Here is a 12,819-nt window from a genome sequence, read left to right as displayed (position 1 = left end):
TCATGCTTTTGGTTCAATTATAAAGGCCTAAAAAAACAGTACTACAGATCTTTTTCTCTTTTCCATATTCCTTTGAGTTCTTAAAGTTGGTTATTATCATCATGTCTAGAAACCATGTTCTTTCAAATAAACACTCCAGGTACTTAAAAGCAGATTATAATTATAAATGGTTTCAAGAATAGAATATTTTTTCAAACTCAAAATACTGTTTGCATTACTACGGTTTTAATGAGATATATTATTTTAATGTAAGCTGAGTACAGTATAATATAATATCTTTCATTTAGGATTAATGTGTCTTTTCTTTACTACGAAAGTCCTAATCTATTAACTCACAGCCAAAAAATTTTAATTTCCCTATACATATTATCTTTTAATAGGAAAGATAATTTATCTTCCTTATGAAAAAAATCCAAAATCTTATTTTATAGTCCTCTAAATATACCTATTAATTTAAAAATATTATTAAGGATGCTTCCAAAACTAAACATTGTCATCACAGTGAGAATTTTAGTGGAAGTTAGTTGGGCATCAGTCAGCTTGTCTTTGTAGTGAGTATCTGTATAATAAATAGTTATCCGCTTTTTTCTTTTGTATTTTAACAGAATGCCTGGTACCCAGTAAATAAAGTTAAGAACCTGTTAAGAACTGCAGTGAAGATTTTGTTCTTTACAGATTGCAGCAAGTCTGAGTTGAGGAAGTTCTGACAGATGCAAAATGTACACCTGTTGCAGGTGCACATACAGCGTAACCGGGCATGGCTGCGAAAACACACAGAAGGACAGGAGTTGAGTTCTTACTTACAAATATGGCACAAGTCAGGGTGTGCCAACTTAAAAAAAAAAAAGACTTAGGCATAAGCAACACTCTTTGTAGAAAGGAAAAGGACAGTATGGGGCATGCTAAAGTTGTGCAGAATTCCACATTTACCAAAAACATAATAAATAGTAATAGCTTCCTCCTCCCTCCCTGTAGAAAATCTAGGGAAAATTAGCTGATACTTTTGCTTTTTTTGGAGGGGGGATGGAATTATTATTACATGAATTTTTGTGGAATAAATATGCACAGCAATAGATGGCACCCTCGTCTAAATAAATAAAAACTGAGTAAGCCATAAGCACCCACCAAAAGGACAAAGTTTGCTAGCGTTTAAATAACCATTCCCTCCTCCTCCTCCCTCAGCATACACACATGCCTGAAAACCAGGAAGGAGAAGAATGATAAATATACGAATGAGTCAAAAGACAAGTATATTCAACCCTGAGAAGATGTGAACAACAACGTCTTTAATTCATCAAGCACCCTGGCTCTCAAAGGAACTAAATCAAGGTGCTTTATAAATTTCTACTCAAATAAAATATAGGGTTGATTTCATCTGCTACCCAAACACAGCAGCTATATATGACAGTATGAAACTCTGGTTGAGGATGTAAAAATCAACAATGGATCCAATTGAAATTAGATATGAAATTTAGGGAGGCTTTCTGACTCCTTTCTGGTTGAGGAGAGTTGCACTAGTTGGTGCAGGCACGGGGGACAACCCATTTCACCTCGGCTCTAACTACCAAAGTATGGGGTCTCCAATGACTGTTCAGTGGTCAGAGCCACTCATTCATACAAAGCCATCACACCACCCATGAAGAGGTACTGGTTCAGAACCCACTCAGAAGAGCGCCACCTGATGAATCAATGACATCACTTCCTGTAACACCTGAACTTTTTTTATAGGCTTCTCAGTCAAAAGACTGGCCCAATCTGACTTGGCTTAGCTTATGAGATCTGATGAGACCACAGCACATGGTGGCATGGTTGTGACGATTAGCAGCATTCCAATGATGCCTAATTCCCAACATGAAGAAAAACAAGAATTAAAAAAAAAAACTTGTATAGGCTCAAGACATTCCTTTTTCATTTTTTTTCATTTTTTTTGACTTGTGATGATGAACAAATCACTGCTACTAAGTCACTGCCAGCTGTCATACTGGAATCCATCTGTTATTTTATAAATCAAATCTGATTCTTTAACATACACAAGGCTCCACCCACCAAAAAGGAGAGATGCAAAGTATGCTTAGCAACAGGGAGATGCTTCATGAGAAGTAGTTTGGGATTAACCATATAAACAAGTGGTCCATGTATGTACATTTATCATATAACACACACACACACAACAGAATTACAGCAAAATGTTTTAAAAATGCAGATGTAAAAACACAGTTGCAGTTACTGTAATTACAAGATTAAAGAAGTACATCTATGTAGTAAGGAAGACAACGTAATATATAGCTAGGCAGGAAGCCTGACCAAGCAGTGCGTTTCTACATAATTACTAAATGTTAATTATGGCAAGAAAGGAGATTTGGTCATTCTCTAAGAAAATATCAACAAAATCCCACAGAAGTCATAAAGAAAAAGTAACTTACAAAGCAGTTTTTAGAAAGACCCAGATTTTTCTCAAATTCTCTATTCTATCAGTGTGGCCCATGTCTCGGGAGAGTCTGTCTCTGTAATGATCCTCTCTGTAGATAACATACATGAGAGTTTTAAAGCAAAGGTAAAACATAAATAAGGTTTTGGTTATTCTATAATAATAGGAATGACTTGTCTTCGAATACAAATAGAAATTCAAGGGTTTGTTGCATCTAAAAAAAGTATTAGGTAATAAAATAGCAGTAAAGTTAACTCTGACTTTAAAAATCTGTACAAATCAACACCTTTTTGAAAAATGTCATTCTTGGTTTATAGCAATGTTTGATTATTACTCTATGTTACACTGTAGTTTTCTTAAGGAGAAAAATAATTTAGAGACTAACATAAGAATAAGTAGAATAAGCTATAAAGTCCTGAGAAACGCACTGCCTGAAAAACTATTTTGTTACAAAACAGAATTTATACAAACACACTACTTGAGGCGAATGCCATTAAGAACCATGCAATTTTAAGGCAGTTAGTAAACTACAGAGATGACCACAGTTATGTGCTTGTGCATATGCATGTATAGATATATAATAAATGTACATGAAATTTGTGGCTCGTAACACTTAATGTAAAACATTTATACAGTAGAAATTTCAATTACAACTACTCTTTGCAGCACTTAAAAAAGACATATCCTAACTGAAGCATACCCATAATTTCAACATAAATTAATAAAATATTTTAGAAAACTTCATATACCTAAGGTCAAAAACAGAAAAATATAAACTTTCTGTTCATATGAAAATGCTTTATAAGCATAAAACAACATGATGCCAAACCCATTTTATTCCAGTAAAACTATTTTTTAATGCTGGGTGGGGGGTTGTGTTTTATTGTACTATTTTATTAAGGTAGTTACAGCCTGCTCAAAACTATACAGATATTGCCAGAAGCACTGTTTATATCATTTTATTACGGCATTCAAACCAAACTTGCATTTACTCAAATTTGTACCTTCTCATTACAAAGTATCTTTCTGTTGCTGAACAATTCCTATGTGACAAAGATATTGCATTCCCTTCACGGCTAATAATGGCATGCAATGTTATGAACCATGCAACATGAAAATGAAGACAGCAAGTACTTACGGATACATGGCCATTGTTGTCAATTTAACAAAGATATCCTTACTGGGCGCATCAGCAGTATTGCAAGTGAAGGCTTGTGGTGGAGGCATTTTGTGTTTCCTGCAGAAATCAGTAGGTGAAATACTACATTCTTGTTTAACTTCATGCAGGTCTGACTTTGCAGCTACGATTAAGCAAGGTATTCTGCTGTCCATAAAGTGTTGCTATGGAATAAAAAATGAAATCAAAATCTGGTAACAAGTTCGAAAATTACTATTTAATTAAATGTGAACCAAGCATTTCCTCCAGATGGGCAAAGCAACAGTAGTTTCAAAGCGAAAAAATGAACCAAAAGGCAAAGATTGGCAGTGGTCTAGGTAAATCTCATATAATAAATAAGATCCAGACCACTTTTCCAATGCTGATGACAAAACAGACCTATACTGATTCCTTAGATTTACTACAATTAAAAAAATACATGTAATTAAAAACACACATTAAACACACATATTTTGAAATATAAAGAAATCCACCTGAATTCTTTTATAAAAACTACTTTCATTTTTTAATATCACCTCTAGTCCTTGAGCACATGCATTTTTATGTGTGTTTGTACAGTCACAGTCATGCTGGACATAACCACTTAAAAGGTAATACTGTGTCCTCCATATTCTTCAGAATTCAAAACTATTTTTAATTTTACATTTATTGTTTTTATTTTGTAATTTAAATATTGCCTAATATTCCACTAGATTATTTTATCTTACTTCAGTAAATCATCGTCCATTGTTAGCCATCTTGATTATTTCCAGTTTTTTTCTATTAAAAACAATGCTAGAATAAACACCTTTGTACACATAGCTTTTTACTCCTATTGAATCTTATTGATAATCCCTAAGTGACTGATAGACTTTCTAAGCTTCAGATTTATCCCTTTCCTCTGGCTGTTATTTATTCTTGGTATATTTGGCAATATATAATCCATATGTACTACTCCTTTTTTTCATCAGAGAGAAGGCAGACATATGTAACTTTAACAGCCAGGAAGACCTTGCATTAATGTAAAAGTTCTCAGTCAGGAATGCATCTCAGAATCACATGTAGAAAACTTTCAGAAATATGTATGTCTGAGACTCTGCCACTTTAGAGCAAAACCAGAACCTTCAGGAATAGGGTAAAGATGTATGCATTTTTAAAATACATATGATTTTGTTGCATTTTTGTGGTTAGGAAACACCACACTGCAATTCCATAAAAAGTCCATATGAAGTTACATTCAGTCATAGTCTGTAGGAGCAACAAACCTTAAAAATCCTGGCACAGTATTCAAAGGATTTGGGATTGCTGACATCATATACCAGGCACACAACATCACAAATGATCTCAGCTTCAGTTAGAAATTCCGATTCTGAGATATCATGCAACTTGTAAAAGAAAAAGATAATGAAAAATATAAGTATCATAATATTGATACATTAAGTCATGATTGCTTATTACTTCCTTCCCTGGACTTTCTAACTTTAAAAGTACTGGTTAAGCATAACTTTTCAGGCCATTTTTAAAAGTAGAAAGTACAGACAAGGCCGGGCGCGGTGGCTCATGCTTGTAATCCCAGAACTTTGGGAGGCCGAGGCGGGCGGATCACGAGGTCAGGAGTTCGAGACCAGCGTGGCCAACATAGTGAAACCCTGCCTATACTAAAAATACAAAACAAATTAGCCAGGCGTGGTGGCAGGCGCCTGTAGTCCCAGCTACTCAGGAGGCTGAGGCAGGAGAATGGCATGAACCTGGGAGGAGGAGCTTGCAGTGAGCAGAGATTGCGCCACTGCACTCCACCCTGGGTGACAGAGCAAGACTCCGTCTCAAAAAAAAAAAACAAAAAACAAAGTACAGACAAATAAGTATCTTCTGATTCTGCAGACTAAAAATGGTGATTAAGATTCTGTGGAAGCTTAGCCAGGTGCAGTGACGTGTGCCTGTAGTCCCAGCTACTGGGGAGGCTAAGGCAGGAGAATCGCTTGAGCCTGGAAAGCAGAGGTTACAGTGAGCCGAGATCACGCCACTGCACTCCAGCCTGGGTGACAAAAGTGAAACTTTGTCTCAAAAAAAAAAAAAAAAAAAGATTCTATGGAAGCTAGTATTAGTGAGTGACTAATGTGTGGGGGCAGGCCCTCTACATGCATTGTTTATTCTGCAGATAAGGAGACGGGCTAGAAAGATTAAGTCAGCTGCCCATGGTACACATCTAAGAAGTCATCAAATCAAAATTTAAACTCAGATATGATTCTCAAATCTATTTTCTTTCTACCACACCACCTTTTCTCCCCACTAATCAAAAACAAAAAGCAAATGACTCTTTACAGTAAGGTCATTTTTATTCTGTTTCACTGCCACTCTTCGGTGCTTATTATAAAATTTCTTAAATAGTCCATCTATGATAAAACGATCTCCAACAAGAGTAAAATTCAAGGGTGGGCACTGTGGCTCACACCTGTAATCCCAGCACTTTGGGAGACTGAGGTGGGCAGATTGCTTGAGCCCAGGAGTTTGAGACCAGCCTGGGACAGGGTTTCTCCATGTTGGTCAGGCTAGGGTGATCCACCCGCCTCGGCCTACCAAAGTGCTGGGATTACAGGCGTTAGCCACCACGCCTGGCCCATATAATCCTCCTTCTACTGTATTTCATAGTGTCTTTTCAGCCCTTCTTTTGTACTTTTTGTATTGTTTGTTTGATTTTATTGCTCCTTGCAGAGCAGGGCTAACCCATAGGCAGTGTGCCTAGAGTAGCCTATACATTTTTAAGGCTAACATATTTGTTAAATATTCCCTTCCCTGCTAAATAAACTTGATTCAGATTACAGATAAAATACCAAGCACTAGCAGGGTTTTCATATTAATTTCTAGTCAATAGTACAGGAAATAATTTTTTTAAAAAACAGAAGTATACAGCCATAAATAAAGAATGAGTTCATGTCCTTTGCAGGGACATGGATGAAACTGGAAGCCGTCATTCTCAGCAAACTAACACAGGAACAGAAAACCAAACACTGCATGTTCTCACTCATAAGTGTGGGAGTTGAACAATGAGAACACATGGACACAGGGAGGGGAACATCACACACAGGGGCCTGTCGGGGGGTGAGGGGCAAGGGGAGGGAGAGAGCATTAGGACAAATACCTAATGCACTCAGGTCTTAAAACCTAGATGATGGGTTGACGTATGCAACAAACCTGCACATGTATCCCAGAACTTAAAGTAAAATTAAAAAAAAAAAAAATAGAAGTAGAAGAAAGTAAAAGGGGAGTTCAGTTTTTTTCAACTTTTTTTTTTTTTTTTTTTTTTGAGATGGAGTCTCACTTTGTTGCCCAGGCTGGAGTGCAGTGGCACAATCTTGGCACACTGCAACTTCTGCCTCCCAGGTTCAAGTGATTCTCCTGCCTCAGCCTCCTAAGTACCTGGGATTACAGGCGCGTGCCACCACGCCCAGCTAATTTTTGTACTTTTAGTAGACAGGGTTTCACTATGTTGGCCAGGCTGGTCTCGAACTCCTGACCTCAGGTGATCCACCTGACTCAGTCTCCCAAAGTGTTGGGATTACAGGCGTGAGCCACCACGCCTGACCCATTTTTTTCAACTTTCTTATTGTGGTATAGCTAACATACAATTAAGTGTACCAACTTAATTTTAAAAAAAAATTTTTTTTAAATGATGAATTTTTATTTATATCTAAACCTATGTAATCATCACATAGATAAAAAGACTTAAAATTCTTTTTTTTTTTTTTTCTGGAGATGGAGTTTCACTCTTGTTGCCCAGGCAGGCGTTATCTTGGCTCACCACAACCTCCACCTCCTGGGTTCAAGCGATTCTTCTGCCTCAGCCTCCCGAGTAGCTGGGATTACAGGCATGAACCACCATGCCCGGCTAATTTTGTATTTTTAGTAGAGACGGGGTTTCTCCATGTTGGTCAGGCTGGTCTCAAACTCCTGACCTCAGGTGATCCGCCCGCCTTGGCCTCCCAAAGTGCTGGGATTACAGGCGTGAGCCACCATGCCTAGCCAAAAGACTTAAAATTCTAATGAATAAACCAGATGAAAAAAAATAAAATCAAGCTTGGCATGGTGGCACATGCCTGCGGTCCCAGCTCCTTGGGAGGCTGAGGTGGGAGATCCCTTGAGCCCAAGAGCTCGCCAGGGCAACACAGTGAGACCGTGTCTCTAAAAAAAATTAAATAAAAAAAAAAAATCACACACAAGTTCTACATAGAGTCATTCAATTGAAGCCAATTTGTTTTCAAAGTCATTTAAAAATGTACCCAATAATTAGTAATTTTTGTATGCCACAGAATTTCTTACCAACAAGTATTTCTCTTGTCCATATACATAAACAGTGTTAATCGCATAGTAGGATTTATGATCTTCACGAATTTTCTTCTGCCTCTGAAAACAGAACCAAAAATCTCAATATCTGCAGTAACTAGTTTTCAACAATACACAAACACCTCTGTGTATATGTGCAGGTGTGTTATAAATAAAAGGGCATTCTTCCCTACACTGTGTACTATTTATCAGTACAAAGGAGATATTGATTTTATGTTTCTTAGTTCTAAAGACCTAAAATAAAAGATGTATTTGTTCTGCATAAAGTACAAGCAGTAGCTAAAAAGGAAGGAAACTATCCGTATTACTGAAAGTATATTCTAGAGCCACCTGCTGGCAATCTTCATTATACTATAATTTGGTCTGATCGAGATTAATACCCATCTAGAAATATGTCGGCAGGGTGTGGTGGCACATGCCTGTAATCCCAGCACTTTGGGAGGCCAAGGTGGGAGGATCACTTGAGCTCAGGAGTTCAAGACCAGCCTGGGCAACATGGCAAAACCCCATCTCTACTAAAAATACAAAAATTAGCTGGGCCTGGTGGTTCACGCCTGTAGTCCCAGCTGCTCCGGGGGCTGAGGTGGGAGGATCACCTAAGCCCAGGTGGTTGAGGCTGCAGTGAGCCATGATCACGTCACTGAACTCCAGCCTGGGCAACAGAGCAACACCTTGCCTCAAAAAAAAAAAAAAAAAAGAAGAAGAAGAAGAAGAAGAAAAGAAATATGTCTTCTTCTTCTTCTTACTCAAGGGAGTAGTAAGAACTAGATATTAATATTCAATATTCAAACTATTTACTGTGCATTTACTTCATGCCAAGGACTGTGTTAGGTGCTTTCACATCTGTAGTCATTTAATGCCCATTTAAACACTGGTTAAAAAAAGACAAATGATAGCTAATATCAATGAAACAAAGATAAAGATAGTTCAACAGGATTATTGTTACATTTAGACTGTACGTGACTAATACAGGCCATTGAGTTCTAATAATTATCTAAAAAGGTCAATGGCTATGAAAACATTATGTAAACTTGTAACTATAAAAATTTGTTGGATAAAATTGTATTTTACGAGAACTCTCACCATTAAGTTTCTTCCAAGAAGAGCCTGAAGAACTCCACTTTTCCCACAGTTTTTCACTCCAATTACATTACATCTGAACACATTTCTTTGAGTTTGTTTTTTCTGCAGGTCTATCTTTTTATCTCTTGTTACTAAAAATAATAATAATAAAAAAACCCCACTAAATATGTACCACTTAGATTCACTGAGCCTCCATTCCACCTTTTGCAAAATGGGGCATTGCTGCTTATTATTTTTATGAAGTAGCTGATCTATAAACAAACATATTGTACAACAGCCAAGCTGTATGTGAATGAAGTACACAGAATGCAGAAGGGCCCCAGTTAGTGGAAAAAATGCATTTCTGAAAGTTGACTGGAATGTGAATTTTGAGTAACCAAACATTTATTTCATCATAAAATAGTATATTTTCATAAGGAAAAAATGAATGAAAATTACTAAGAATATAGCCAACATTATATTCCATCTAATTTTTTTCTGTGATAAACTGTCACTTATTATAAACTAAAAGATGCTATTTCAAATCTGCACTCTCTTGGAGCTGGATCCATAAAACGGAAAGGGACACACACTTTGGGGTTAGCCGTCCTTTCAAATGTAAACTGTAAAAGAGGCATGCCACAAAACAATGCTGTATCATCAGGACAGCAGGCATCCCTTCCTGAGGTAAAGAGATCTCCTTAGAGCCGGGTGCAGTGGCTCACGCCTGTAATCCCAGAACTGTGGGAGGCCAAGGGGGGCAGATCACAAGGTCAAGAGATTGAGACCATCCTGGCCAACATGGTGAAACCCCATCTCTACTAAAAATACAAAAATTAGCTGGGCATGGTGGTGCACGCCTGTAGTCCCAGCTACTTGGGAGGCTGAGGCAGGTGAATCGCTTGAACCCAGGAGGCGGAGGTTGCAGTGAGTCGAGATCTCATCACTGCACTCCAGCCTGGTGATAGAGAGAGACTCCGTCTCAAACAAACAAACAAACAAACAAACAAAAACAACCTCCTTAGGCTATACCTGAAGACTGAAGTACAACAGACCTCACCAGAGATACTAGTGATAGTAGAAAAAAAACCGAAAATGATAAAAATATATAATTATGGGATAGTTAAATAAGTTATAGAACATCCATATTGTGACACATTATTTAACATTAAGAGATATAAAAGTATACCTATTGATACAGAAAAATGTCCACAATGTGCTGAGTGAAAGAACCTCATGGCTGGCTAGTGACTGTTTTCTTATTCTCTAGAGTTGAATTAAATACTGTCTAATTGGTTAAGTATTTTAAAGGGTACCTGCTCTGTCAATTTAAGAAAGGCTGTCTTCTTGTGCTAGGGCTTCCCGTAAGATATGGCAGATTTTCCACCAACAGGGATATAAGAAACTCTTGAAATGATCAGTTCCTTAACTTGCTATTTCCATACATATGGTTTACTTTAAGTGGTGGACATTGCTTGGCAAGAATGCCTGGCTTACAAGATTTGTGAAAGCTGTATTAATACAGAAAACAGTTAATACGCATTATTTTTAATGTTTAAAGGAAATTAAAATGCAAGATCAACTGGTAAATCCTTTAATGCCCACAGCTCTTCCTCATTTTCATCAGTGGAGTAACCGCAGGGAGTAGACTTGAAGCAAAGTCTCTACTCTTTCTTTCTTTTCATAAACAATAAAATCAAGCAAAACACAAAAGAAATGATCTGATCACAAGGAAAACTAATAGAGTGTAGATGGAAGACTAATGAAGATGAGTTTATTCTTACTCTTTGTTACATTTGAAAATGGAGTCTTAAAAAACATCTCTAATCATGAGCTGAACAGTATCTAGATACTTACCTGTAATAGCTGAAGCTTGAGACTCTTGCTCAGTCAATATTGAATAGCCTAGATAGCCCAAATACTCCAGGCACCGCTGTACATCTAAATAAGTCGTGAGCCTATGAAAGAAAAGAGTTTAAAATGTGAAAAGTTCCTAAATGAATATTTATGGGAAAAAAAGCCAATAGCTAAAAAAATTTTATGCACCAGACCTAGATAATTTTTGTCCAGACTACTTTAATTTCCTATGTGCCCAACCATAGTTCTTCTTACACTGCCATTCTTTTTTTTTTTTGAAAGACAGGGTCTTACTTTGTCATCCACGCTAGAGTGCAATGGCACAAACACGGCTCACTGTAGCCTTGACCCCCTGGGTGCAAGTGATCTTCCTGTATCAGCTCCCCAAGTATCTGGGACTACAGGCATGTGCCTCCAAGCCTGGCTCATTTTTTTTTTAATTTAAAAAAATTTTTTAGTAGAGACAGGGTTTCGCCATGTTGCTTAGGCTGGTCTCGAACTCCTGAGCTCAAGTGATCCATCCACCTTGGCCTCCCAAAGTGCTAGGATTATAGGTATGAGCCACGTTGCCTGGCCCTACACTGCCATTCTTAAGGCAGAGAAGAAAGGGGGAAGAATGCAAAATGGTGGGTAATTCCTCTCTCTACTCCATCTGCCCAGAAACACCAAGGCTACAAACCTAAGTGGTGAGTGGCTGGTAAAATCTAGACAGAGTGGGGATATTTTATGCGATCTACCTTCCAAGTTAAAAACAAACCAAAAAAAACAACCTCCTTAGGCTATACCTGAAGACTGAACTACAACAGACCTCACCAGAATACTAGTGATAGTAGAAAAAAAACTGAAAACGATAAAAATATATAATTATGGGATAGTTAAATAAGTTATAGAACATCCATATTGTGACATTATTTAACATTAAGATATATAAAAGTATACTTATTGATACAGAAAAATGTCCACAATGTGCTGAGTGAAAGAACCTCATGGCTGAGGCAGGAGAATGGCTTGAACCAGGAGGCAGAGTTTGCAGTGAGCCAAGATCGCGCCACTACACTCCAGCCTGGGCAACAAAGTGAGACTCCATCTCAAAAAAAAAAAAAAGAGTTCATTAAAAACAAACAATAACAAAAAAAAAAAGTCTTCAGTGTCAAGTAAAATATGCTTCACCCCATATTCTGAAAGAGTAAGAATTGTGCAATAGCAATGACATTTCCAATTCCCTTAATCAAACAAAAAAGTGCTAAAATGTAGTTCAATTTTCATATAAGACTTACTACTTTTTCCCTGTACATCATCCAAAAGAAAACAATCCCTTCCTGATAAATTTATAGAACATTTATAGTTCATCTTAGAGATATCAGCAGCTAATCTTGCTTAGAGGCAATTATGATTGAAGCATTTCATAAGGCCTGACAAGCTTACAAAGTGACAAATGTAATACACCATAATTTTAAACTATTTGTAACTCTAGAGGAAAGAGGTGAGCTCTATACTCACGTCCACTGGGAAAGGAATCCCTGGTAGGTTATCCAGCCTCTTTCATTGGTACAAACTGTGTTATTCACATCTGGCCCCCAAGGTATGTAAGGGAAAACTTTAAATAAATCTTTAAGCTCATCAGGTGACAAAGCACAGTCTCTATCCTGAAGAAACACAAGGATACAGAATGTTTAGATATCTAAGATAATAATTCCCAACTCAAAAGCCCTCCAATCTAGTAAAGCTATGCTTTTTAAAACTACTTAATAAATGACAAGAAATTTTACATTTTATCAAGAAAATTCCTCACATGTATGTAAGAAAACCTATAAGAGAGTCTATCAGAAATTAGACATTTTCATCTTGAGAAAACAACAAAGGTAAACAGCAGAAAATATTTTTGCGAATTTAACTTAAAGAGGTTAAGCAGTTTTTGGCTATGTAACATACATGTCTCATAGCTCAGGGAACAGAGTTATATCATCCATAGAAA

The 12,819-nt window shown here is 37.1% G+C and overlaps 1 protein-coding gene across 11 annotated transcripts in view; it reads right to left on the bottom strand.

The window, feature by feature from the left end:
* RHOT1 (ras homolog family member T1) overlaps nt 1-12,819 on the bottom strand; it is an 83,101-nt gene that overhangs the window by 13,887 nt on the left and 56,395 nt on the right. For 6 of the 11 annotated variants that reach the window (XM_009251497.4, XM_063718089.1, XM_054536634.2 and 3 more), the window contains 8 exons: nt 12,345-12,490; nt 10,845-10,945; nt 9,009-9,139; nt 7,902-7,985; nt 4,850-4,969; nt 3,567-3,769; nt 2,424-2,519; nt 639-761 (listed from right to left, as the gene is read on the bottom strand). In XM_009251497.4, the coding sequence (XP_009249772.1) occupies nt 639-761; nt 2,424-2,519; nt 3,567-3,769; nt 4,850-4,969; nt 7,902-7,985; nt 9,009-9,139; nt 10,845-10,945; nt 12,345-12,490 (1,004 nt within the window). The remainder of the gene's footprint in view (nt 1-638; nt 762-2,423; nt 2,520-3,566; nt 3,770-4,849; nt 4,970-7,901; nt 7,986-9,008; nt 9,140-10,844; nt 10,946-12,344; nt 12,491-12,819) is intronic. The other 5 variants (XM_024235050.3, XM_063718092.1, XM_063718090.1 and 2 more) reach the window with 3 other exon arrangements.

Source organism: Pongo abelii, chromosome 19, assembly GCF_028885655.2.
Source record: "Pongo abelii isolate AG06213 chromosome 19, NHGRI_mPonAbe1-v2.0_pri, whole genome shotgun sequence".
Lineage (NCBI taxonomy): Eukaryota > Metazoa > Chordata > Mammalia > Primates > Hominidae > Pongo > Pongo abelii.
The sequence above is the reverse complement of the archived record's forward strand: the minus strand, read 5'-3'. Positions and strand labels throughout refer to the sequence as shown.